Source organism: Capricornis sumatraensis, chromosome 17 (genome assembly GCF_032405125.1).
Source record: "Capricornis sumatraensis isolate serow.1 chromosome 17, serow.2, whole genome shotgun sequence".
NCBI classification, from domain to species: Eukaryota; Metazoa; Chordata; class Mammalia; order Artiodactyla; family Bovidae; genus Capricornis; species Capricornis sumatraensis.
This window is the reverse complement of record NC_091085.1, coordinates 69,318,092-69,344,271: the sequence shown is the minus strand read 5'-3', so window position 1 is coordinate 69,344,271 and position 26,180 is coordinate 69,318,092. Positions and strand designations below refer to the sequence as shown.

Sequence of the window (26,180 nt, the reverse complement as noted above, 5' to 3'; positions counted from 1 at the left end):
AGTCTCTGTCCCTTTTTATCTTGGTAAGAGGTATAGGTGAAGTGTTGGGGGCACAGATTTTGCTGTAGGGATGGGGCAATGAACAGCTTTATAGCAGAGCTGAGGGACAAAGGTGTGACCAATATAGAGATGAAAAGTGATCACGTTCCATGTGGGTAGATGGCGGGCCTGAGCGTTGGCTGGGGAGCCGGGCAGAAATGGGCAATTTCCCTCCGAGGTCAGCATGGTGTGTGCTTTCTGTCCCCCTCAGCTATCTCCAGTCTGCTGGCATCCGTGACTCTGGATCTCAGCCAGTATGCCCTGGACATTGGGAAAGGACTGGCTGGTGAGTGTCCCGACCCCTCTCCCGCCCCTCGAATGACACCTTGGGTTTTTGGTTGCACTTGTCCCAATTGTAGAAGAAGGGGCATGAGACAGCCTCGTTTAGAAATAAGCTACAGTCGCGGAGTTTCTTTTCTGAGATCCTTGATCATGAGAACACAGAGCCAGGATGGATGAGTTGGGAGCCAGGAAGACAAAGACGAGAGCCTGGGTCCTCAGCTCTGAGCAGCAGCTCTCTGTGTCCAGGTCAGCTGAAGTCCAACAGCCCTCGCCTGATGGACGAAGCCGTGCTGGCGCTGCAGAACCTGGCCCACCAGTGCAGTGACTCCTCGGCGATGGAAGCCCTGGCCAGGCACCTGTTTGCTATCCTCGGAGGTGGGCTCGCCTTTCCGGGCATGGGGATGGCTGAGGTGTGGACTCTGGCACTCCCTGGGCGCCGGGGCCTGCTGGGAGCTCCGTGCTTTGAGTCTTCTTGTGTCGGGAATGTGGATAGAAGCACAGGCAGAGCGGTGTGGATGGGGGTGAGCTCAGTTTTAAGTACAGATGTTTTTGTGCACATAGGTTAAAAAATACAGAAAAATACACCAAAATATAAGTAATATTCTTAGATGGGTGATTTTTAGATTTTTTAAAAAATTTTTTCTGTTTGTCACATTTTCTGCAAGAACATATTTACTTCTTTGCTGCTGCTGCTGCTGCTACTAAGTCGCTTCAGTCGTGTCTGACTCTGTGCGACCCCATAGATGGCAGCCCACTAGGCTCCTCTGTCCCTGGGATTCTTCAGGCAAGAATACTGGAGTGGGTTGCCATTTCCTTCTCCAGTGCATGAAAGTGAAAAGTGAAAGTGAAGTCGCTCAGTCGTGCCCGACTCTTAGCGACCCCATGGACTGCAGCCTGCCAGGCTCCTCCGTCCATGGGAGTTTCCAGGCAAGAGCACTGGAGTGGGGTGCCATCACCTTCTCCATTTACTTCTTTGTCAGAAAAATAAAACAAACCCCAATAAGTGGTTTTAAACCCAACTTCATGATAAAGAGGCTCTACTTTTAGAATCAGAAACTATCTTTCTTTCTCTCTTTTTTCCTTTTTTGGCCACACCACTTGGCCTGTGGGATCTAGTTCCCTGACCAAGGATCGAAGTCAGGCCCCCGGCATTGGGAGCACGGCGTCTTAACCACTGGACCACCAGTGAAGTCCCCCGGTGTGTCTTGATGTCACACACATGACTTGTTCACCCCCTTGGGAAAGGTGGCAGATGTGAATTCTGAATCTGCTCTCTCTCCTCTCAGGCTCGGAGGGGAAGCTAACTATTGTAGCCCAGAAGATGAGCGTTCTCTCAGGTATAGAATTTCTCTGCGGGTGTCAGGAAGTGTGATTGTAGATGAGGGTCACCCTGACCGTCAGGTGTGGCGAGTCCGTTGGATCCTGACGTCTCTGACAGTCTTGGCCGTCCCAGCCTGGCTTCTGTAAAAGGCAGGACGTGATGGGAGGTTGAGGGAGGGTCAGTGATGGCCGGAGGAGAGGCGTGGCTGCTGGGGAGGGGAGCAGCGACAGGAAGATGGTGCGTTGGCAGTTCTTTGCAGACCAGGGGCTGAGCAGGGAACCCCCGCCTTCCAGGGATCGGGAGTGTCAGTCATCATGTGGTGTCGGGGCCTTCCAGTCAAATCCTGAGTGGGACCGTGGCTGAGCTCTTCATCCCGTTCCTCCAACAGGAAGGTAATTCTGGGCAGCACGGTGAGGCTGCAGCCGGGCCCCATGTTTGAGCCCGGTTTTCGCAGTTGAAGCCTGCGGTGACCCCTTCTGAAGGCCCTGCTTCCCCTCCCCAAAGCATCACTGCTTCCGCTCCCTTTACCTGGCTTGCTTTTGCGTGCGGCTCGCGCTGATATGACGTGGGTGTAAGATGTCTGGCTGACCGGCTCCGACTTCTCCCCCTAGTTCACGAAGGCACCTTGGTGCACGCTGTCTCTGTCTTGGCTCTCTGGTGTCACCGCTTCACCACGGAAGTACCCAAGAAGCTCACCGAATGGTTCAAGAAAGCCTTCAGCCTTAAAACCTCCACCTCTGCCGTGAGGCATGCCTACCTGCAGTGCATGTTGGTCTGCTTCCGAGGTGAGCGGCTCCCTGCAGAGGAGACCCAGTCTTCAGGGTGGCGTCGCCGCTCCGGGCTTGCCCTTTTGGTCCAGCCTTTTTTGCATCATTTCCTCCTGAGTCCATGGGAGCATCCAACTTAGTCATCCACAAAGCCTAGAATCAGAGCCCCGTTTGATTTTGATTTCTCCCCCTTATCAGACCTTCAGAGTACAAAGTTTATTCAGAGAGGACCCATAGCCAGAACCCGTTGCTCTGTTTTCTGAAATCATGAAGATATGATTCTGATAAGACTGATGTATGAGGTGTAAACTTATAATCTTTACCCTGGAACTGTGAGAAACCAGCCCTGCCCCTGCATCAGGGCTGACAAACCTGTCATCTGGGCACTTGCCTCTTTTACACGTGCAGTGAGGGGACACAGCAAATCTGGGTAGGAGCTTGATCCCCAAGGAGAAAATCTCCACCTCTCAGGTGGACTCCTGTTTCACTTATGGTTTAAATGGATGATGACTGTGTCTAAGGAAATGTCTGGGAGATTCCAGAGTGCCCTCTAGAAAGGTGACCCCCTTCTGTTCTGTGTCCGAGCTTGTGTATCACTTTGCAGTTTTGGTGCACTGATCAAAGTTGACTTTAGATTGAGTTCTAAACAGCCAAGTCTTGGTTTAACCTCGTCTCTAGCTCGAGCTAGTTCTAGTTCTGCTCCAGACTTTAAAAGCAAACATAAACCTTTAAAATACACATTTCTTGGATTCAAAAACGTGGCATTGTCCAAATGAAATGCTTTTTTTGTGTGTGAAATATTCTGATATACCAGTTTGGTAATTTATGAGTTTAGTTACAGGTTTCGGTAGGTTTTTACCTTTTTTTAAAAAAACAGACTTTAGTTCATAGGTCAGCAGATTGGTTCTGGTTGGGGGCTTTGGGTCTGGAGGTTGTCTGGTGTGGGGAAACCGCCCCAGAAAGAAATTGGTGGACTTGAGGTTTTGCCCTGGTTCCCTTCTCCCAAACAGCTGTGTGGCCATGGGCAACTCACTTCACCCCTCTGTTTCTTTATCCATCAAATGAATAGCCAGACTCTTGGGTTAGTAAGGACCCTTCTAGCTCTATCTGTAAGGTTGTAGAGTTTGATTTAAGCCCTAGATTCTATTCCACTCCTTCGAGGTATTTGAAAGGTAATCATTAGCCAGTTCAGACAGGGGTGAATGTCCTTTCTCAGGTAATCATGCCCCCCTCCCCTCACCCCGAGTGATGGACAGGCGCCGGTCCTGTCTCCACAGGTGATACACTGCTGCAGGCCCTGGACTTGCTGCCCTTGCTCATCCAGACAGTGGAGAAGGCGGCCTCCCAAGGCACTCAGGTTCCCGTCGTCACCGAAGGGGTCGCCGCTGCCTTGCTGCTCACGAAGCTCTCAGTGGCCGACTCACAGGCTGGTAAGAGTCTAGCGGTGTCCAGGAGGCTGCGGACAAGGGCCTCTTCCAGAGTCCCTGGGAGGAGGGCCAGATGTTCAGGATTTGGCTGCGTCAGCTTGGCCACTTACCCCCTGAGCAGCCACAGGGCCACTTGGCACCTGCCGGGATGGATTTTATCCACAAGCTCCCCTTCCTGAGCACTGGAGTAACAGCGGAGGAGGACAGTGACAGCGCCCCCTGCTGCCCTCCCACCGCTCAGTGCGACCCTGAGGCTCATCCCTGCAGCTGTTCAGTGGGACTTCGTTTTTGATTGGTTATACAGTTTTAGGGTGTAACATGAACAGTGTCCCCTGAGTTTAGCCAGCCTGCCTTCCAGCCACTCAGTTTCTCTCCTTGGAGGACATTACCAGTTTCGTGTCCAGAGATGGCTAATGTGTAATTGCCCAAACACCCTGGGTAACGTACTATACATGGGCTTTCCTGCTGGCTCAGTGGTAAAGAGTCCGCCTGCCAATGCAGGAAACTCGGGTTTGATCCCTGGGTTGGGAAGATCCTCCAGGGTAGGAAATGGCAACCCACTCTAGTATTCCTGCCTGGGAAATCCCATGGGCAGAGGAGCCTGGTAGGTTACAGTCCATGGGGTTGCAAAAGAGTTGGACACGACATAGCAACTGAACAACAACAACGTGCTATACGTGCCATTTTATATACTGAACACATCTGGGAAAAGATTCTAAATCTGCAACGAAAAGAGCTTTTCTGTTTTTGTGGCTACAGGGTATTCCATGCTTGTTTAGTCTAACTCCTACCCTGTGCGGACTTAGCTGGACATACTCCTGTGGTTAGAGACAAGATTCAGCTCTTTTCACATATTATTGCTTGACACCTGAGTATAGGCCAAAGCACTCAGCTACTTCTCCGTGGGGGGAGGCAGAAGTGAACATGACCCTGCTTCAGCAAGTTTTAAGCTGCTTTTACTGTAATGGGAGAAGGGATATGCAAACATTATCTGCCGTTAAAGGCAAAACATAGCATAAGAGCAGGTGGATTGCTTTGAGTTTCGGAGTTAGGGGCCAGGAAAGGCTTCCTGAAGGAGGGAGCATTTGAACTAGGGCCCTGAGGACTAGAAGGAGTTTCACTGACTGGAAGGGAATGGCCCAGTGTGAGTTCAGACCAGGGAAGGGCAAGGGAAGGCACCACGTGAGGCCCTGAAGGAGCTCCGCCTGGCACCTGGAGCAGGTGGGAATCCGAGGTGGGAGGCAGGTCGTCTGGGCTCCTGCAGGCAGTGGAGAAGCACCAGAGGTTTCCATAAGAGGTGATGCTACCAGAAGAACTAGTTAGTTCTCGGCATGGGAGGACAGTGAGCCTGGGAGTGACCCCTCCCTGCCAAGGCGGCTCTGCCAGACGACCCAGCCCTGGCAGCTGCAGCGTGGCGGGGCCAGCCCTGGGGGAAGCGGTGGGCTGTGTGGTGGAGTGACCTTTTGTCTCTTGCAGAGGCCAAACTGAGTGGTTTCTGGCAGCTCATTTTGGATGAGAAGAAGCAGGTTTTCACTTCCGAGAAATTCCTGCTCATGGCTTCAGAGGATGGTGAGTCTGTCTAGTTGAAGTTGAATTTGGGGCTGAGTCTCTCTGGTGGGTCTTCAGAGATGACCCTTCCCGGACTGCCTATTGTTTTGACCAGTCAGCTTGGCAGAGACCTGGAGCAGAGCGGTCTGACCAGCAGCTCAGCTTTCCTGAGAATGACGTTATTCCTGTGGGGCCTGGAAGGCTGGGAGGTGGGAGTGGAGGGGGAGGTTTGTGGAGACAGAGCGCTAATAGCTATAGAGCTGTGACATTAGCTGTAATTACAGCTGATCGGGTAATTGGTGTTGTCTCAGGGGCTTTATGTTCAGCGGCAGCTGAGAAGCTCTAGTGAGGTGTGGCTGGCTCTACTCCCCCACCGGGAGACAGAAAAACTACTGGTTTCTATCTTGGCAGAAAAGGAACTGTTGATCTTTAAGTGTATGTTTAAAATTCTAGGTTGCCTTAGAAGTACCTGTGGCTAATTGGTGACTTGAAAAGTCTTTTGACTTGCACATCACAACATTCTGTTAATGAGCTACAACTGTTAGCCACTTCCTGAAGTTTAAAACACATTTAGCTAGTCTTTGAACAGGAAATGTATTCATATAATACAAAAATAAAAGCCCCAAGATGGGCTACACTGAAACTTACACCATTGCTTTGATCTCTGCCCAGTGTCCCTAGCCATGGAAAACTGGTTTTATCCCCTTGCTGTGTATTGTCGATATTTTATTTTTATACCAATAAATATCCTTATGTGTTAGTTGTCTGCCTTTTTATATAAAAGGTAATATGCATGCTATATGCATTGTGCTGTCTAGATTTGGAAATTATTTCACATCAGTATGTGAGTGCTCTTATTCCTTAGAACTGCATACGAATTAAATAATGGAAGTATAGTTGAATTTATTAATATATTCATGTGTTAATTTTTACTGTACATTAGAATGATTCAGTTATACATATATATACACGTTCCTTTTCATATTCTTTTCCACTATAGTTTATTGAATATAGTTCCGTGTGCTATACCATAGGATCTCACTGTTTTAATTAAAAGTGTATACTTTTGCTGGTTCCAAAATACACATGTGCATATGCTAAAAGCATAACTTGCTTTTAGCAGAAAAGCAAATTCAATAGATAACATATATGTATAACTGAGTCACTTGGCTATACATCTGAAATTAACTCAGTATTGTTAAATCAGCTATACTCCAATATAAAGTAAAAAGTTTAAAAAAAAGAAAATTCAAGTGAAACTGTAATTTTACGCTTACATTTTGATTTCCAACTTTTCCCGTTCTTTCTGGATATTTTCTCTATTTAATTTCTTTGTGTATTTGGCTGCCCTGGGCCTTAGTTGCGGCATGTGGGATCTAGTTCCCTGACCAGGGATGGAACCTGGGCCCCCTGCATTGGGAGCGCGGAGTCTCAGCCTCTGGACCACCAGAGAAGTCCCCGTCTCCTCTGTTGTAGACGAGACCGGGTGCGTTCAGGGCAGTTTGGCCGCAGCCGTATTCTCTATTTTAAAAACACTTGTGCTGTTTCTTTCCCCTCACCAGCCCTGTGTACCGTGCTGCACCTGACAGAGAGACTGTTTCTTGACCATCCGCACCGACTCACAGGCAGCAAAGTTCAGTACGTGGGGCTTGTTCACCTTCCCCCTCAGGCCAGACGACCCCATTCCCTGGCAGGATCCTGAGCCGCAGCGGTGTGTGAGGGGCGGGAGGCTGGCTGCGGAGAGCCGCGCCCAGCTGTCCCCACCGCGCCCTGTCCTTCTGCTGCAGGCAGTACCACCGGGCCCTGGCGGCCGTGCTCCTGAGCCGCCCCTGGCATGTGCGCAGGCAGGCCCAGCAGACGGCCCGGAAGCTGCTGTCCTCTCTCGGGGGCTTCAAGCTGGCGTACGGACTGCTGGAGGAGCTGAAGACCGTCCTCAGTTCTCACAAGGTCAGAGCCTCTTCCGGGCCCCAGAACTGGGGCTCACAGACCCCCGAGCTGCCCCTGCCTGCGCTGTGGGATCTCACCTGGGGTGCTCCCTGGCTGTCCTCACTTACGTGGGCTCCGTGTGATGCCAGGGTCTCCTGCCCTGCCTCACAGCTCAGGGACCACCTTGTTTCACACCATTCCTTTTCCTTTGCAGACACCGTTCTTTTTTACCATGTCTTATCACACATAAGTCAACCTTTCTATTCTTGAGTAATGGGAAAACACTTCGTTTTTAAAGCACTTAAAATTTTTTAAAACATTTTTCTACCCTTCTCTCTGTCCTTGTCTCATAATGCCTTTAAGAGGCCGACAGGCGTACTGCGCTTGTTTTACGGGAGTTGCTCATGGTTCTGGCAGCTGAAATGACTTGCTCAGCATCTCCCATCAGCGGGTGGTGGCAGGACTGGGGCCTGGCTCCTGGTTTCAGTGCTCTTTGTGTCCCGTTTCACTGCTTCCCTCCCTCCCTGAGCTGCCTTAGGGATGTGGGCTGGTGCCAGACTTGCAGTCTCAGGTTCGTTCCCCCTGCATAGGATTCTGTTGCCTTTTCTCCCCCTGTGGACTCTTTGAGGCTTAGGACCCTAGGTGCTTCCTTCCAAGCCCATCAACCAGCCTGTGGATCCCAGCGCAGGCCTCTGGGCATTGGTCTCCACGCCAGCAGGGGCCCCAGAGAATCGCATGAATGACAGGCAGCCGCGTTCCCTGCGTCTTCATCTCCCGGGGACCAGGCCGGCGTGGGGCTCTGATCATTGGGGCTCATGCGTTGTCTCCCCGCAGGTGCTGCCCTTCGAGGCTCTGGTGACCGACACTGGGGAGGTGACTGAGGCGGGCAAGGCCTCCGTGCCCCCGCGGGTTCTGCAGGAGGCTCTGTGCGTCATCTCTGGGGTGCCAGGGCTGGAGGGCGGCGTCACTGGCATGGAACAGCTGGCACAGGAGATGCTGATCATCTCTCACCACCCATCCTTAGGTCTGTGGCCCAGGTGGGTGGGTGGGGCAGGGACTCTGTCGGAAGAGCAGGCGGGCAGAAGGCCTCAAAGAGCTCCCCTTCCTTTCAGTGGCTGTGCAGTCTGGCCTCTGGCCAGCACTTCTCGCCAGGATGAAGATCGATCCAGAAGCCTTCATTACTAGGCACTTGGACCAGATCATCCCCAGGATCACCACACAGAGCCCCCTGAACCAGGTAGTTGGGCCTGTGAGCTGGCTCTGGCCTCAGGTCAGAGGGCAGACCGGGAAGATTCAGAGAAACAGAAGATGGGGTGATGAGAAGTGGTTTGGACCGTTGGGTTGCAAGTGACAGAGAGCGCCAACTAGTTTGAGATTAGCAGGGAGCTTGCTGGTTGCTGCATCTGACTGGTAAGCCCGTGGATGTGGCAGGACAGGGACTCAGATGTCCTCAAGACCTCATAAGTGGAATGTTTCTTGCCCTCTGTCCACCTCCCTTCTTCCTCTGTGCCTCACTGCTGCTTTCTGCAGCATGGGCTCTGTTATCAGTCTCTGCTTTTCAGTAGCAGGATAGCTGTTCTAGGCTTACGTCTCATCCCGTTAGCTCCCGTGGGAAAAGCTGGCATTTTCCAACCATTCCAGCTGGCAGGGGCCCTTACCGCCTGGGTTGACCTGACTCGGGTCCTTTGCTCATCCCAGGGCCCATCCTTCCGGTCTGGGTCACATGCCCGTCTCTAGCGAGGGTTGGGGGAAGCTCTGCCTGAACCACAGAGATCAAGAGTGGGAGAGAAATGTGTCCCCCATGTCCGGGTGCAGCATGCTGAGAAGGCAGGCACACCCTGTAGCCGTCCTCTCCAGCGGCAGGGTTCAGAAAGAACAGGCAGTGGCAAGAAGGGGAGCCTGCTGCCCGGGGCGTGAGACATGGCAGGCCCTCTCTCCCACGCCAGCCGTGGCAGGCACTGACCGTGTCTGTTTGTCTGGCAGTCTTCCATGAACGCCATGGGCTCCCTCTCGATCCTGTCCCCAGACCGGGTCCTCCCGCAGCTCATCAGCACCATCACCGCCTCCGTGCAGAACCCAGCGCTGTGCCAGGTGACGCGGGAGGAGTTTGCTATCATGCAGACCCCTGCAGGGGAATTGTATGACAAGTCCATCATCCAGAGGTGAGCCGCCTGCTCGAGGGCTCAGTAAGTGATACAGTCTGTCTGTTTGTTGGGGGAGTGCTGGCTGTGGTCCACACACAGCCTTCGGTCCTGGATACGAGAGTGTGTGGAGGACCTAGTGCTTGCCTGGTGCCCGTGACTTAAGAGGTAGCAGGGGTCTTGTGGCTGGTGGGAAGCTAAAGGGCCTCGTGGCCGGATGGAACCTGGTTGATCACCTGCTCTGGTGTTTCAGTGCCCAGCAGGACAGCATAAAAAAGGCCAACATGAAGCGAGAGAACAAAGCTTACTCCTTCAAGGAGCAGATCATCGAGTTGGAGCTGAAGGAGGTGGGTGTGCGGAGGCCTCAGGCCAGTCCATTGGGTCACCCTGACCTGTGGCATGTACCTCTGACCTCCCCGCTCAGCCCGGGTCCTCCTGTCACCTTGATCTGCTCTTTCTCAGTAGCTTTCTCCACCCAGAACTCCAGGAAAAGAGATTTTTCTTTCTGCTGTCAGTAGTTCATGTATTTTCTCTGCTAAATGGTGTAACTTGACTCCATGCCCATCCCCACACCCCACTCCTGGATGGCCAGGACCCGTCTGTCCTCCTACAGTGGGCACGGGCCCTGGCACAGTGTAGCCTCTGGGGCATCGGGGTTCATGGCTGTGTCCAGTGGTGACGGGGCTGGTTCTGGCGGAAGCACAGCACACAGGGCTCTTGTCTCAGCCTGTGCTTCTCCCTCAGTCTTCTTATTTTCTTCTTCACTCTTTATAGGCTGAGTTCTTCTTGTCTTCTATATCTCTGCCCACATGTCCCTTCTGCAGAGAGGTGACCCCTCTGCCCACGCTCCCCAGAGCCGAGCCTCCCCGTTCTCGTTTGTTATGCATCATATTTATTCCTTTCACGACACCGGTCATGGTCTGAACCACCTTGTTTATATATCTGTTCCCTGTTCGTTGTGTAGCCACCCCCACTAAGATGGCGAGCTCTGTAAGGGCAGACCTGGTCTTGTTCCCACAGTCTCCCAAGCATCTGGCACCTCCTAGGTGCTCAGTAAATATCAGATGAACAAATGCTCTCAGCCTCTGCCAGGCTTTAGCTTACACTGGAGGAGAGTGTAGGGCAGGCTGGTCAGAGGTGGGAGAGGCTTAGGCTAGAATTCTGAAGCTATGTGGCTTCCAGAATACCCTCTTTAACACTTGGAGGAACTTTCCATTTCTCTTAACACGTAAAGACTCTTTGTGTTTTGCTTGTAGAGAATCTGGCAAGAAATGGCTGCTCTACTGCTCTCTGTTCTGTAGAAACCAGGCGGCCTTGGGCTTATGGGAGGTGGGGGAGGCCAGCCGGCAGGTTTGGGGTCCAGATCACAGACTCACAGCTGGCCTGGGGCTGACGGTGGCGCTGAGCTCACCTTGCCTGGTGGTGGGAGGGAGGCAGGTCTGTGCCCTGGAGACGGAATTGCTGTGCTTGTCCCTTCAGGAGATAAAGAAGAAGAAAGGCATAAAAGAGGAGGTGCAGCTGACCAGCAAACAGAAGGAGATGCTGCAGGCCCAGCTGGACAAGGAGGCACAGATCCGGAGGCGGCTGCAGGAGGTGAGCGGCTACCCCAGCGCCCCCGCCTCACTTACTGTCAGGGTGGGCCCTGCTGACAGGCCCTCTGGGCTGACTTTGCTTACAGCTGGATGGTGAGCTGGAGGCGGCGCTGGGGCTGCTGGACACCATCCTGGCCAAGAACCCGTCCGGCCTGACCCAGTACATCCCGGTCCTGGTCGACTCTTTCCTGCCCTTGCTGAAGTCTCCCCTGGCTGCTCCCAGGATCAAGACCCCTTTCCTGTCCTTGGCTGCCTGTGTCATGCCCCCGAGGCTCAAGGCTTTGGGTTAGTTCTCATTGGCCGGCTGTGGGCATGGCCCCGGGGCAGGAGGGGGGTGGACGGGTGCCCTGAGTGCTCGGGGGAGACATGCAGTAACCTCAGCTACTGACCTGTGTTCCCGTGGGTGCAGCCTTAGGCAGCCCAAGCTGCACATCCTGGGGAGCACGTGGTGCCATCTCCTCTCTCCATTCTTATGTCTACTGTGGCTTCACTCTGAGGACCAAATTTTAGATGCTAGTCAGTGATCTGTGTGTATTGTGTGCGTGCGTGCGTGCGTGCGTGCGTGTGTGTGCTGCGTCACTCAGTCATATCCAGTTCTTTGCGACCCCATGGACTGTAGCCTTCTGGGCTTCTCTGTCCATGGGGTGTCTCAGGAAAGGATGCTGGAGTGAGTTGCCATTTCCTACTTCAGCGGATCTTCCTGACCCAGGGATCGAACCCTCATCTCTTATGTCTCTTGCATTGGCAGGCAGGTTCTTTACCACTGGGCCACATGGGAAGCCCTTGATCTTTCTGTAGTAGTTCTAAATTCAGTGGCAGTGGGATAGTTGGTGCCACGTGGCCTATCCGTGGAGCCCAGAGCTCCTGAGCAGCCAGATGTGGATGACCAGAGGTCTCTGTGGGCTTGAGAAGCTTTCTCTTTAGCCACAAAGAACCTTGTGAGGTGGCTGGGAATTGTGGTAACCTTGCTCTGTGGATTGTATGACATCTTTGAGCCTTAAGGATACTTTCCCATTGGTGAGGCTGGAGTCAGGCCGTGCACGCAGAACCTATTGGAAGTGTTACCCGGCTGGCTGGGCTGCTGCATGGAGGGTGGGAGCGCCCTGTGGCTAGAGCTTCACTCCCAGCTGAGTAATGTTGTATGGCTCATGCCTCCTCGCCGCGTACTTCTGATTCTTTACTGTCAGAAGGATAGCCCCTCACCAGCTTGCCCACCCTTTCGGGGTGGCACGGAGTTAAAATGAGAAACTAGGTTGAGGAGATGGGCAGAGCAGAGCTGATTACTGTTAACTCAGGGGAACATGGGTCCCTGGTTCACACCTGAGCCAGAATGTGTGTCTTTGCGTGGGTCATCCCCTGTGGGTCCCTTCTCTTGGACACAGGCACTTTGGTGAGCCATGTGACTCTGCGCCTGCTGAAGCCGGAATGTACCCTGGACGAGTCGTGGTGCCAGGAAGAGCTGTCAGTGGCCGTGAAGAGGGCGGTGACCCTGCTGCACAGTCACACCATCACCAGCAGGGCGGGCAAGGGCGAGCCAGGTAAGGGACAGGATAGGGTGGACAGAGGGCGTGAGGCGGTGTGAACTGTGCGGGGACTTGACTCCCATCCCCCGGGCTTCCTGAGGCCGTGGCTTCCGCTGGTCTCTCTCCTTGCTGGCCTTGATTTCTTCACCTCACCCCTTGAACTAGATGGATAACTTTTGAGTCCAGTCACTGTGACCCACCCCCCACCCTTGAGGGTTTAGTTTTTGCTGTTGGAATTTACTTGTCTGTTTTAACGCTCACATTGTGGAACCAGGCGGTGTCTGGGGTAGGAGCGGCATTGGCTTTAGAACTGGACTGCCGTCTCTTGTCTCTCTTGTGATGCTGCTGGCTTCAGGGTGTCAGAAAGGGCCTCCGGCTGTCTCCCCACCCACTCGCCCTGAGGATGGATGCTGTAGCAGCCAAGCTTGGGGCCTGGCCTGCTTGCAGAGTTGGTCTGCTTCTTGCTCTCACAGATGCTGCGCCCCTGTCTGCACCAGCCTTCTCCTTGGTTTTCCCATTTCTGAAGATGGTGCTGACCGAGATGCCCCACCACAGCGAGGAGGAGGAGGAAAGGATGGCCCAGATTCTTCAGATCCTTACCGTCCACGCCCAGCTGCGGGCCTCCCCCAGCAACCCACCTGGGCGTGTGGACGAGGTAGGGCGGGGAGCTCGGGTCCCCCTTGGCTTGAGTGGGGTTGGGGGTGGGGTGGGGCAGGGGCTTCTGACACTTCTTGACCCATGAACAGTTCTGGGGAGGGGGTCCTACAGCAGCGGCCATTGGTGGGGAGACCGCAAATGTTCTATTGAGAGAGGCTCTCAAGGCCTCACAGAAGCTATGGGTCTCCTGCATCTGATAGTTTCTGAGCCAAAGGAGTTGAAGGACTCTTAACTTATTGTATGTTGTTCTTAAGAAGACAGTGCTGTTTACTGTCCTTTTCACTTGCTTTTGAGACTGGAGCTCATTCAGTCAGGATTTTTTTTTTTAAGACTTTTTGGGTGTGGACCATCTATAAAGTCTTTATTGAATTCGTTACAATATTGCTTCTGTTTTATGTTTTGGGATTTTGGCCAGGAGGCATGTGGGATCTTAGCTCTGTGACCAGGGTTAGAATCCCCACCCTTTTCATTGGAACGTGAAGTCCTAACCATTGGACCACCAGGGAAGTCTCGAGGAGTTTTCTTTTTTAATAGATTGAAAGTGAAAGTCACTCAGTCATGTCCGACTCTTTTCGACCCCATGGACTATAAAGTCCATGGAATTCTCCAGGCCAGAAAACTGGAGTGGGTAGCTGTTTCATTCTCTAGGAGATCTTCCCAACCCAGAGATTGAACCCAGGTCTCCCACATTGCAGGTGGATTCTTTACCAGCTGAGCCACCAGGGAAGTCCAAGAGTACTGGAGTGGGTAGCCTATCCCTTCTCCAGGGGAACTTCCCAACCAGGAATTGAAACAGGGTCTCCTGCATTGCAGGTGGATTCTTTACCAGTTGAGCTACTGGGGAAGCCCAGCTTTAGTAGATTATGTTCTAAAAATTTGAAAGTAATGCTTACGTAGTTTAAAAAAATTCCAACAATACAGAAGCAAAAAGAGAAATGCCCCTCCTCAGAGGTAACTATTAATAACAGTTTGGTCTCTACCCTCGTGGACTTTTTTTTATTTAAGCACACATAAAGCTCACACACGGGAATGTCTTCTCTCGGCCTCCTCCAGCGTCAGGACCCGTGTGGCCCACATTCTGTGGGTCTCATCTTACGGGCTCTGTTCCGTGGCGCACCATGTTTTAGTCAGCTTTTTACTTGCTAATTGACATTTTAAGGCTGCAAACCTTTCCATGTTTTGAACACAGCTGTGGTGTGTCCCCGTGTTCATTTACTGCCTCACACACCATGTGAACATTCTCATAGGACAGATTCTTGGGCGTGGAATTGTTAGGTCACATGACATGTTCTGAGCTATACCCTCGCTAAGCATTCCCTTTTCTCCAAACCTCATACAACCTCACGTAGTGTTTAGCTTGCCAGTGACAGGTGGAAGAATGGAGTCTTGTTTTATTTTGCATTTCTTTACTTACTTGTAAAGTTCAGTATCTCTTTGTGTATTCATGAAGTGAAGTGAAGTGAAGTTGCTCAGTCGTGTCCGACTCTGCGATCCCATGGACTGTAGCCTACTGGGCTCCTCTGTCCATGGGATTTTTCAGGCAAGAATACTGGAGTGGGTTGCCATTTCCTTCTCCAGGGGAACTTCCCGACCCAGGGATCGAACCTGGGTCTCCCACATTGTAGGCAGACGCTTTACCGTCTGAGCCACAAAGGAAGCCACAGGTGGCTCGTGTGTGTTCATGAGCCACCTGTATTTCAAAAGTCTGCGTTTCATACAAGGGGAAGAATAGTTATTGTTAGTCCTTGGAGATCACGGCTGACTGGGGTTGGCTCCTGTGGATTGAGCTGTGGACTTGACAGGGTCCCTCTAGCATGGTCAGCAGGAAGACCCAGAATGTTCCCCTGTGGGTGAAAGGGACTCATGTGCCTCCGGGCTTGGTTACAGACCTTCCGTGGACCTTCGTCCTGCCTCATGTGCTTTCTCCTGTAGAACGGCCCGGAGCTGCTGCCTCGTGTGGCCATGCTGCGCCTTTTAACCTGGGTGATTGGGACGGGCTCTCCCCGACTTCAGGTGATCTGGTTCCCTGCTGGCTTCTACCGTTCACAACCCCGCCCTCAGGTTCTGATTGCCTCTCCCAGCCCTCAGTTCTAGCCTTGGGCACAGCGGTATTCATGAGACCCAGCCAGACTGTTCTCAGTTCATGAGCGGTTTTGCTTGGATCCTGCCACTGCCTTGGCCTGGCTCTGGGGTCTGAGGCCTAGAAGGGGTGGGTGAGGTGGGTGTTCTTAGTTAAGATCCCCCCCGAAGCCCATCCCCAGCTCCCCTGCTTGGCCTCGTAGTAGGAAACGATTTGTTGAACTGAGCCCAGCGGCTGGATGTCTCCCTCAGGTTCTAGCTTCAGAGGCCTTGACCACCCTGTGTGCCAGTAGCAGTGGCGAGGATGGCTGTGCCTTTGCAGAGCAGGAGGAGGTGGACGTGCTGCTCTGCGCCCTGCTGTCCCCCTGTGCCAACGTGCGGGACACTGCACTCCGGGTGCGTGCCCATGCCCTTGCAGGGCTGCCTCGCCCCCCTGCCCCCCCCAACCTCGTCCCTCAGTCCTGCTCTTTGAGCTGCCCTGATGGGAGGTGCTGCACATGTGCACCAGTGTGTGCTGGAGGCAAAGAGCAAGGTCGCAGAGGGTGGCTTGGGGTCATTCTGGGAATTGGAACAACGAAGCAGAGATATCACTGGTTTTTTCCTTTGCCTTTGACGACGTCACCTAACTTCTAAAATGCACTGGGAAACACAATGGCAGTGCGGCAGATATTTCTTAAAACAGAGGGAACATCCTTTTTTAGAGATTTTTGTTGATCTTGAATGTTAACAGTTAAATTTTTAAAGTTTACTTAAAAAAAATTTCACCGCTGCATGCCATCATCTCACAAAAGAAAAGCTCTTTGAAGAGACAGAGCAGCTAATGAGTTGGTCTGCCTCATGGCGCTCCCTAACCAGCGCTGCTGTCCAGCGGAGCTGTCTGCCGGAATGGGACTGTTTAACTGTGTCGTCCAGCAGGGCAGCCACCAGCCATCGAGTGGCTCCTGAGCACTTGGAATGTAGCTGGTGCAGCTGAAGAAGTTAAGAGTTCGTTTTAATTGATTTTCTGTGGAGACCCACGAGTGGCTGGTGGCTTCATCTTGGATGGTGCAGCCCTCATGGGGGGCAGGGGGAGGGCAGGTCAGAGTGTCCTCCCAAAGGTCCTGCCTCATGCGGTGTGATCCCACGCCTCTCAGGGCCTGTTGGAACTCCACATGGTGTTGCCGGCGCCTGACACCGATGAGAAGAATGGCCTGAACCTTCTGCGCAGGCTCTGGGTGGTCAAGTTCGACAAGGAGGAGGAGATCCGGAAGCTGGCCGAGAGGTGAGCACCGTCAGAAGGCTGCCTGTCCTGCTTTGTTCTCTTTCTTCTTGTGGAATAACTGGACCCAGCGTGCTGAGCCTACAGAGGGATCGAGGGCTGGGGCGTTGGCTTTGGCAGGGCCTGTGCTGCCGGTCCTTGTCTGACCAGCCGCCTTTGGTCTGTTGTAGGCTCTGGTCGACCATGGGCTTAGATCTGCAGCCAGACCTCTGCTCCTTGCTCATCAATGACGTCATCTATCACGAGGCAGCTGTGAGGCAGGCCGGGGCGGAAGCCCTCTCCCAGGCGGTGGCCCGTTACCAGCGGCAGGCGGCCGAGGTCATGGGCAGGCTCATGGAGATCTACCAGGAGAAGCTCTATGTGAGTCGTCCGGGCACTATAGTCTGGGCGTGCAAGGGTGGGTTGGACCCTGATCAGCCTCCAACCTAATCCAGACAGGAGCCACCCCGTGGCTCAGGGTGGCTAGTGCCTGATCCCGCTTCACCCGGGCGACTGGCTGGCCCATGGGCCCGAAGAGAGCCCTGCAGTGCATCGATCACCTGTTTGTTGCAGCGGCCGCCCCCGGTGCTGGATGCTCTGGGACGAGTTATCTCTGAATCTCCTCCAGACCAGTGGGAAGCCAGGTACGACAGCTGTTGCAGCCTTGTACCGCTCAGCGCTTCTGGATGTGTGACCAGGTGGAAGCTGCATGCCACGAGGAGGCAGCAGAGGGTGATGGGTCAGCAGGGGTAGGAAAAGACAAGACTTCCCTCTGAGTCAGAGGCCTGAGGTCCACTTCCGGCTCTTCCTGGTCAGTTGGGCGACTCTGCTCATGTTTCTCCTTTCCCCTGGGGACTGTTTTCTTAGAGTTCCCCAGGTACCTCCTCACGGCTGTGGCTGAAAGATTCACCATACTAGGCTTTTGTAGAATACAGCCACTTCCGATGTCGTCACCTCTGCTTCCTTCCCCTCCGTCTCCTCCTGCCTGGTGGGAGAAGGCTAGGCAGTGCACTCACACAGAGGGAAACAGGCAGAGCTGCTCCCCTGCTCGCAGTCACCCTGCGGGGTAACCTCTGGGCAGATGGCAGGGCTCTCTTACAAGTGGGCGGTTCCAGACCCACGGGCAGAGCCGGGGGCGAGCACAGGGCGCTGGGCTTCGTCCTGTGCTCTGCCCTGGAGCAGCGTGTGCTGTTGGCAGGCTCGCTCTCCTCGTGACATGCCAGGATAGAGGTCCCCAGCCGGGAGGCCTCTGACTCTGCTGACACATTCCCCCTGCTTTCCCAGGTGTGGCTTGGCTTTGGCCCTGAACAAGCTTTCCCAGTGTTTGGATAGCTCTCAGGTGAAGCCACTCTTTCAATTCTTTGTCCCCGACGCCCTCAATGACCGAAACCCAGATGTCCGGAAGTGCATGTTGGATGCAGCTCTTGCAACGCTCAACACACATGGGAAGGTAGGAGATCTCAGCCAGGCGAGGAGATGGGGGACAAGGTCTCAGCCACCTGAGGAGCGGGAAGAAGGCTGGGTCGGGACAGGCGGCAGGCTGTACCACGATGCCACGGCGAGGCCCAGTGCTGGACATCCTGGCCGGGTGCTGGCCCCCCAGCAGATTCTGTTTGTATTTCTTTGGGGTCAGAAAGACCCCAAAAGGGTATTAAATTGATGTAAGTCTGCTGCAGTTCTGCCAGAAAGCCGGGAAGCCCGCTGGCATGGCTGGCTGACTGCTCAGGATGCCTGTCCCTCAGCCAGGCTTGGGCAGAGCCCGTTGTCCCCAGGCACAGTCCCTGGGCTGACGTGAGGCTCTGGGTGCCCTGGGCTTTCAGGAGAACGTCAACTCACTGCTGCCGGTGTTCGAGGAATTCCTGAAGGACGCGCCCAACGACGCCAGCTACGATGCTGTGCGCCAGAGTGTGGTGGTCCTCATGGGCTCTCTAGCCAAGCACCTGGACAAGAGTGACCCCAAAGTGAAGCCGATTGTCGCCAAGCTCATCGCTGCCCTCTCCACCCCCTCCCAGCAGGTATGTCCCCCGACCACCTGGGCCCTGTTTGGGTGGGCGGTGGAAGCTGCAAACGGAGTCGGGTGTCAAATCCGGATGGCTGTGCTCTCTGCCCTTCTTTCAGGGGACTGCCTAGTTTATTCAGAGTTAGGAATGCCCTAGTGGAGAGTCAGCTTGTTACTATGTTCTAGATCTCTTAAGTATGTGCATTTTTTCTAATACTTTTTAATAGTTATTTTTTGCACTTTGTATAAACTTGGTTTTGGAGATACAAAGATTAGGGGGAAAAAAATCGTCCTTGGTATGTTAGGCTTTCCGTGACATTCTCTCTGTGTGTGTTGTATGTTTTGGGGGCCTTTTAATGCAGTTTTCAGGCCACAGGGCAAAGGATTTTTTTTTCCTGTTTCTTGAAGAACACATTACGTGTATTTTCTGTGACTTGCGTTTTGTTCACTTCATTTTGAGCCATCCAGAGTGTCCTCCTCAAAGGCACAGTTGAAAACCATAGGTTGACAGAATTGTGGTTGAATAAGCTATCTGATGCTGGGAGGGATTGGGGGCAGGAGGAGAAGGGGACGACAGAGGATGAGATGGCTGGATGGCATCACTGACTTGATGGACGTGAGTCTGGGTGAACTCTGGGAGTTGGTGACGGACAGGGAGGCTTGGCGTGCTGCAATTCATGGGGTCGCAAAGAGTCGGACACGACTGAGCAACTGAACTGAAGCTATCAGAGCACCCGGCCTCCAAAGCATCCTGCCCAGGGCTCCTAGCCACAGGCCACCTCTTGGGCCTGGTTGGGCATCCTGAACTGTGTCGGGATGATTGACAGCATCTTCTGGAACAACTTGATTTGGGCTTGGTCCTCTAAGTCCCAGTCCCATTTCCCTTTGATTCTAATGAATTTGAGAACCGAGAGACTTGGGCTGTTTCTAAGAAGGCACCGTAGCCCACTTCTCTCAGGATCTTTCTTCGTGAGTAAGATTTACTGTCCTGAGCCTTCACCCCACCTGCCCAGGCCTTGGTTCTCCCTTCACACCAGAAGCAGCCCCATAACAGCTGATGCTTTTGTGGCTCACAGATGTAGCATGCATCCTGTGGGCACGTACTACAGACGTGATTGTGGGCCCCCGTCGGCCTTCCTGATGCTCCTTGTGGGCTGACGGGCAGTGGCGGAAACCGGCCTGGGGACTGCGTTGGCCGCCAGGCACCGGCCGTGGTTGAGCCTCGGCACTGACGGGCAGGCGCCTCCCCCAGGTCCAGGAGTCTGTGGCCAGCTGCTTGCCACCCCTCGTCCCCGCCATCAGGGAGGACGCAGGGGGTATGATCCAGAGGCTGATGCAGCAACTGCTGGAGTCAGACAAGTACGCCGAGCGCAAAGGGGCTGCGTATGGACTGGCAGGCCTGGTGAAGGGCCTGGGCATCCTGTCGCTGAAGCAGCAGGAGATGATGGCCGCGCTGACCGATGCCATCCAGGACAAGAAGAACTTCCGCCGTCGGGAGGGTGAGTATCTCCAGGCTCAACGCTGCCCATTGTGGGCGGTCAGTGCCCCCTCCCCGCGCTGGCTGCCTGAGGAGGGAACTGGCATTTCCTCCTCTGCCAAAGGCTGGCGTCGGGGTGTGTGCACCTGTGAGCTGTTGGTGGCTGGCTGTGAGCTGTTCCATCCTGGCCACGCCGGTGCGGCCTGGGCATCTTTGTTTCTGACTCTACAGCACCTTCAGCCGAGGGAGACGGTGCTTTTCTCACTGGTGGTGCTTCCCATTCTTGCCTCCCTTCTGCTCGGGGTGGGCAGAGGGCGCTGCTCCTTCCTTAGCGGCCGTTGTAGCCCCCCAGCTGCCCTGAGCATTTCCAGAGGGTGAGGAGGGGATGAGGAGCTTGTCCTGTGGCTGCCCCATCCCCAGAGGACATCCCGATCCCAGCCTCACTGCCCCACCTCGCCCTGCTACCCCCAGGAGCCCTCTTTGCCTTCGAGATGCTCTGCACCATGCTGGGGAAGCTCTTCGAGCCGTATGTGGTCCACGTGCTGCCCCATCTGCTGCTGTGCTTTGGGGACGGGAACCAGTATGTGCGGGAGGTAAGTCCTGAGGCTGCGCGGGGCAGGGGTGTGTGTGGGGGCCCTGCCCCGTGGGAGCCCCTCAGCCCACCACTCGAGTGCCAGATACCAGTGCGGACTCCCCTGGTTGCCAGTGCGGTACTGAAGCCTGGTGAGGTGAGAAAGCGCGTCCCTCCTGTCAGTTGCCTGTGTGGGCCGGGGCCCGGGGTCTGACACAGTAGACGCCTGGTGAGCGATGATCACCAGTGGGGCACATGGTCCAGCCTTAGGCCTTGACCCTGGTGTGCCGGAGAAAGCCCCTGAACGTCTTTTCTCCTCCCTCGAGGCTGCAGATGACTGTGCCAAGGCTGTGATGAGCAACCTAAGTGCTCACGGGGTGAAGCTGGTGCTCCCCTCCTTGCTGGCTGCCCTGGAGGAGGAATCCTGGAGAACCAAAGCCGGTGAGGCTGCTCCCTTGGTGCCGCTGTCTCAGCTTCCTGTCTGAAGAGCGCCCTCCCAGGGGTGCAGAGATGCTGCTCTTGTCCTGTGTGCCCACCGCCCGCCCCCCGCCCTCAGCCTCCCGCCCAGGGGCCAGGCTAGGGCTCTCATCAGGCAGCTTGTTTCTATAATAGTTGGTTCACTTTCGTGCAAGAAACAGGCCTTTGAGCCACAGACCTAAATCAGGAAATCCCAGAGCTCTAAAGTTGGTCTGTGGCTAGCTCTCTGATTCTAAGACCTCTTCCCCCATTAAGCCATCTTTTTAAAAGTATAATCTTATTTGGAATCCTAATTTGTAAAATGGAGCTGCTCTGATCTGGGGAGGGTCAGTGTTGGTCAGGGCTTCCCCCTTGGTCCTTCAGGCTTTGCCCTACATCTTGAAAACTCACTCTCTTACTCAGTGGGTGAGCGGACTGAGGACAGAGAAGCTCAGTGAACTGACCTGGGGACACTGCCAGCTCTAGGCTGGGTCTGGCCTTTGTCCCCACCACTGCCCAGGCTCTCACCCGGGCTCCCCCGGCTCAGCCGGCCTCAGGCGCATCTTGCTCGCTTGGCTGGAGCCAGGCCCCGTGCCCTCCCGCTTGGGGAGGAACAGGCCGCTTCTCTTCTACCCAGGCAGGTGAACTACCAGCCTGTGGCCCGTGATTTCACACGGGCGTGTGTCTGCCGTCTGCAGGGTCGGTGGAGTTGCTCGGGGCCATGGCCTACTGTGCTCCCAAGCAGCTGTCGTCCTGCCTGCCCAACATTGTGCCCAAGCTCACGGAGGTGCTCACCGACTCCCACGTCAAAGTGCAGAAGGCCGGGCAGCAGGCACTCAGGCAGATCGGCTCTGTCATCAGGAACCCAGAGATCCTGGGTACGTAAGGCCTCTCCCACGAGCGTGCGGGCCTTGCTCCTCCCTGCGCCCCTCAACGCAGCAGGGAGCGTGCACTCATTCAGCACAGGCCCTCTGAGGACAGCGACAGTTGCCCTGAGATGACCTTTAAACTCGGGGAAGCCCTTTTCCTACGATAATCAGTGGAAAATAGTTCGGAAGTGGTCTGTTCTCCTGTTGGTCTGGAACACTCATTGACCATAGAGGTGGGGAAACTGAGTTGTTGGCCTGGAGGCAGCTTGATTCTAAAGGGAGCCTTGAGATCCACAGAACTGAATGACAGGCTCTGGATCGCAGCAGCAGCACCCCTCAGAGGGGTTAGGTTCCAGGGAACTTTCTATTCACGCTCTATTCCAGGAGACCTGTGATGGAGGGAAGGTTAGGGAGCTTACTCTTTGGCATGGTTGTTTCTTGAGTGATTAGGAAAGACTGATTTCTAGAAGTAAACCCCAGCCAGCTTTGTTGACTTGCAGCACCATACTTGTCAAATTCTAAGCTTCAACTTAGGGCATTAGTGACCATTCAGTGTGTTTCAGCCTGAGTATTTCCAGACTTGATTTTAATCAGAAAATGATGGGGTTTTACGGGAGGAACAGGTAGATGTGGGTTTTGTTGTCATTCTTTACAATGTCCAGCAGCCCTGGGGATTTCTAAGGCCCAGAACAGTGTTATCTCTTATCAATTGAATGCTTTCCATTTTGGGAATCCAGCCTGGGCCCTTTTTTCTTTTTTTTTTAATTGCAGTGTAATTTGCATAAAATTCACTTTTTACAAATGTACAACTTAGTGGTTTTTAGCATCTTCGCAAAATTATGTATCACCACTGTCTAGTTCTGGGGCACTTTCATCGCCCCAAAAAGGAACCCCACACCCATTATTAGGTTTCACTCCTCATTTCCCCTTCTACCTCTGGTAACTGATGACCCCTAGTCTATTTTCTGTCTCTGAGTTTGCATATCTGGACACGTTATGGAAATAGCATCATACACTATGTGGCCTTTTATGCCTAGCTGCTTGTGTCTAGCATTCTGTTTTCAAGGTTATCCACATTGTAGCATCTGTCAGTATTTCATCCCTTTTTATGGCCTAATAGCGTATCTCATTGTGTGGCTGTGCTGTTTTGAGTGTCCATACATCAACTGATGGGTGTTTGCGTTGTTTCTACTTTTTGGTTTTTAATGTTGCTGTGAACATTGTGTTCAAGGTTTTATTTGATTTTTGTTTTTGTAGATATGATTTCGGGTTTCTTGGTTAGATACCTAGAAATGGAATAACTGGGTCATATGGTAACTGTTTACCTCTTCTAGGGAACTGCTAGACTGTTAACCTGGCGACTATACCTTTCTTGACATTCTCAGTAGCCGTATATACACATACAGAGGTGTTCCAATTGCCAACACTGTTACCGTCTGTCCTTTTGGTTACAGAAATCCTAGTGGGTATGAAGTGGCATGTCACTGTGGTTTTGTTTTGGCCATGCCACACAGCATGTGGGATCTTACTTCCTCAGCCAGGGATCGAACTCGTGCCCCCTGCAGTGGAAGCACGGAGTCTTAACCACTCATTGTGGATTTGGTTTGCATTTCCCTAATGACTAATGATGTGGGACATCTTTTCATGTGCTTATTTTTCATTTGCATATCTTCTTTGGAAAACTATTCAAATCCTTTGCCCATTTTTAAATTGGGCTATTTAAAAAAAATTGGGGGTGGGGATGGGGCACCACTCTGCATGGCTTGCTGGTTCTTAGTTCCATAACCAGGGATTGAACCCGGGCCCCCGCAGTGCTGAGTTTTGACCACTGGACTGCCAGGAAATATCCCTCAAAACTCTTGACTGGAGTGTATCCTGTTAGTGGTGAATTCCCTGGGCTTGTGGGAAAGATCAGCCAGGTACCCCTCTTGAAATTCCTTCTACTGGGCTGATAGTGCTGACTTTGGAGAGTCATTTTATCTGTGGCGGCTGCTCTGAGTGTTGTGTATCTCACTCCCACCACTAGTTCAGGGGGCCTTTGTCATCTCCAAACAGTGTTTTTCACAAAGCCACTCTGGGTCGTTGCTGCTTCCAGAGTAAGATCCATGTTGCTAAGTGGCCTCCTCTGGAGGCCTAGCCGGGGCTGCAGCTCAGGGCCACTGAAGCTAGCAGGCAGGCACCCCATCAGCCACAGCTCTTAAGTGCAAGGGGGTGACAGCTGCCGCCCCCCACACCACTTCCTCCTGGGGAGCAGGAATAGAATTGCTCTTGGCAGACAGGCTGGCTTCTTCAGCTGGTGACTTGTGGGGCTCTCGGGAGAGGGCCCCTGGCCTCCTTTTCTTCTGACCCATCTAGTGCTGGGGGCTCTGGCAGCTGCCCCACAGACTTGTACCTAGCTGCCTCTCTCTTGTCCGGACACGCAGCCATCGCCCCGGTCCTGCTGGACGCCCTGACAGACCCCTCCCGGAAGACCCAGAAGTGCTTGCAGACCTTGCTGGACACCAAGTTTGTCCACTTCATCGATGCCCCGTCCCTGGCCCTCATCATGCCCATCGTCCAGAGAGCCTTCCAGGACCGGTCCACGGACACTCGGAAGATGGCTGCCCAGATCATTGGCAACATGTACTCGCTGACAGACCAGAAGGTGTGGGCCTGTGGGGGCTCACACAGGACGGACCAGTGGATGCTGGCTCAGGGTCGTGGTCCCTACTGACAGTAGACATGGGGTAGCTGTGGGCATTCGATTCCTGATGGTATCAGGGCAGAAGTGAACCTGGGGTGGAGGGTGGAAGTCTGAGCTCTCTGCACATCTTGGAGAGCCCAGCCGCACAAGTCTTGATTAGCTCCACCCCCGGATGAGGCCCATCCCCGTGAGCTCCTTTTACCTGCTGATGGGGAGGAAAGGTCCAGCCTGGCCTTTGACTTTTCAGGGGTGTTGGGAAAGCAGCTGCCGCTTTGATTGCTGGCAGTGTCTCCTTGTCATAAGCACTGGTTTCTGTGAGCCTCTCAGGAAATTAGCCTACTTTGGGAGATCTGCTGTTTACTCACTCCCAGAGGCTGATGTGTGTGCTCTCAATACCACAGCTCTGATTTGCTTGCTGAGGCTACAGGCACAAGAGATAAAGTGGAAAGTTAGGTCAATCCTAGGAAATTTGGGAAATTGGAAGTTGGAAAACCAAAACATTTTACCCATAGCCCTCCAGGAGCCTAGACAGTTATGTTTTAAAATTACGTTTAAAAATGATATTTCTGAATATAAATGTATGTCCAAGTTATAACGAGTTATTCATAAAACTGAGTCTTAAATAGTTATGTAACATTCTAACAAGTTTATATACCATAACTTACATAATTCTATTGTCAGTCACATAGTGTCCAAGGTTTCTTGCTATTTTAAATGATACTGCAGTGAACATAAGGTTCTTTCTATATTTAAAACTGTTTCTGAAAGTGGAGTGCTGTATCAAGAGACATAAACCTTTTAAGGTAAAGATGGTGCAACTCTGAAAGGAAAATGCTGAGAGAATCTGTGGATGCCCGAGGCTGGGCAGCCCTCGGTCCCAGGAGGAGGAAAAGCTCTGAATGGCAGCTGGGGGCTCTCTACTCCCCAGGAGGGCCTGGGGTCCCTCAGAGGTTTTTCTGAGCAATCACACAGGGCCTTCAGGGAACCAGGGGGATGGAGGGGGTTCTTTACCCCTGTGAGTGCTCCTATTCAGCAGAATGGGGTGGTCAAGATCTACCCAGGAACCGGTCTGGAGAAAGCGGGCCTCAGGCCTCCACTGAGTCGCTCCTTCCATCTTTGCAGGACTTGGCTCCTTACCTGCCAAGCGTGACGCCTGGTCTGAAAGCCTCTCTCCTGGATCCTGTGCCTGAGGTGAGTCTGAGAGGGAAGGGGGTGGGAGCGCATGGTTTTAGCCCCGCCCCAGGCAACCGATTGCTAAGGAGCTGCAGAAGCTGTGCTTGCATCTGCCTGGTGAAGGGCGAGAGGCCCTAGGGACCGGTCCTCATTCCTGTGTGGTCACGTCTCCCTGCCGTCTCTGCTCTGGCTTCCTGGCAGGTGCGGACGGTGTCTGCGAAGGCTCTCGGGGCCATGGTCAAGGGCATGGGGGAGTCGTGCTTTGAGGACTTGCTGCCGTGGCTGATGGAGACGCTGACCTACGAGCAGAGCTCTGTGGATCGTTCAGGGGCTGCTCAGGGTGAGGCAGGATGGGCCCCAGGGCCAGACCTGGGAGGCACGCTGTGGTCCCTGAGGTCCTGTAGGCTCACTCT

At 53.5% G+C, this 26,180-nt stretch overlaps 1 protein-coding gene across 1 annotated transcript in view; it reads left to right on the top strand.

Annotated features, from left to right (window-relative positions):
- Window positions 1-26,180, top strand: part of GCN1 (GCN1 activator of EIF2AK4) — a 54,381-nt gene that overhangs the window by 13,534 nt on the left and 14,667 nt on the right. Inside the window, exons 10-40 of the mRNA XM_068990196.1 lie at window positions 251-325; window positions 568-696; window positions 1,608-1,658; window positions 1,936-2,034; window positions 2,254-2,427; window positions 3,687-3,839; window positions 5,313-5,405; window positions 6,947-7,022; window positions 7,172-7,331; window positions 8,145-8,334; window positions 8,423-8,547; window positions 9,294-9,472; window positions 9,705-9,798; window positions 10,931-11,044; window positions 11,130-11,328; window positions 12,426-12,581; window positions 13,040-13,221; window positions 15,156-15,236; window positions 15,555-15,698; window positions 16,436-16,563; window positions 16,731-16,920; window positions 17,113-17,183; window positions 17,824-17,989; window positions 18,360-18,554; window positions 19,791-20,037; window positions 20,487-20,608; window positions 20,913-21,027; window positions 21,741-21,920; window positions 24,335-24,555; window positions 25,717-25,785; window positions 25,969-26,107. Coding sequence (XP_068846297.1) covers window positions 251-325; window positions 568-696; window positions 1,608-1,658; window positions 1,936-2,034; window positions 2,254-2,427; window positions 3,687-3,839; window positions 5,313-5,405; window positions 6,947-7,022; window positions 7,172-7,331; window positions 8,145-8,334; window positions 8,423-8,547; window positions 9,294-9,472; window positions 9,705-9,798; window positions 10,931-11,044; window positions 11,130-11,328; window positions 12,426-12,581; window positions 13,040-13,221; window positions 15,156-15,236; window positions 15,555-15,698; window positions 16,436-16,563; window positions 16,731-16,920; window positions 17,113-17,183; window positions 17,824-17,989; window positions 18,360-18,554; window positions 19,791-20,037; window positions 20,487-20,608; window positions 20,913-21,027; window positions 21,741-21,920; window positions 24,335-24,555; window positions 25,717-25,785; window positions 25,969-26,107 — 4,317 coding nt within the window. The remainder of the gene's footprint in view (window positions 1-250; window positions 326-567; window positions 697-1,607; window positions 1,659-1,935; window positions 2,035-2,253; window positions 2,428-3,686; window positions 3,840-5,312; window positions 5,406-6,946; window positions 7,023-7,171; window positions 7,332-8,144; window positions 8,335-8,422; window positions 8,548-9,293; window positions 9,473-9,704; window positions 9,799-10,930; window positions 11,045-11,129; window positions 11,329-12,425; window positions 12,582-13,039; window positions 13,222-15,155; window positions 15,237-15,554; window positions 15,699-16,435; window positions 16,564-16,730; window positions 16,921-17,112; window positions 17,184-17,823; window positions 17,990-18,359; window positions 18,555-19,790; window positions 20,038-20,486; window positions 20,609-20,912; window positions 21,028-21,740; window positions 21,921-24,334; window positions 24,556-25,716; window positions 25,786-25,968; window positions 26,108-26,180) is intronic.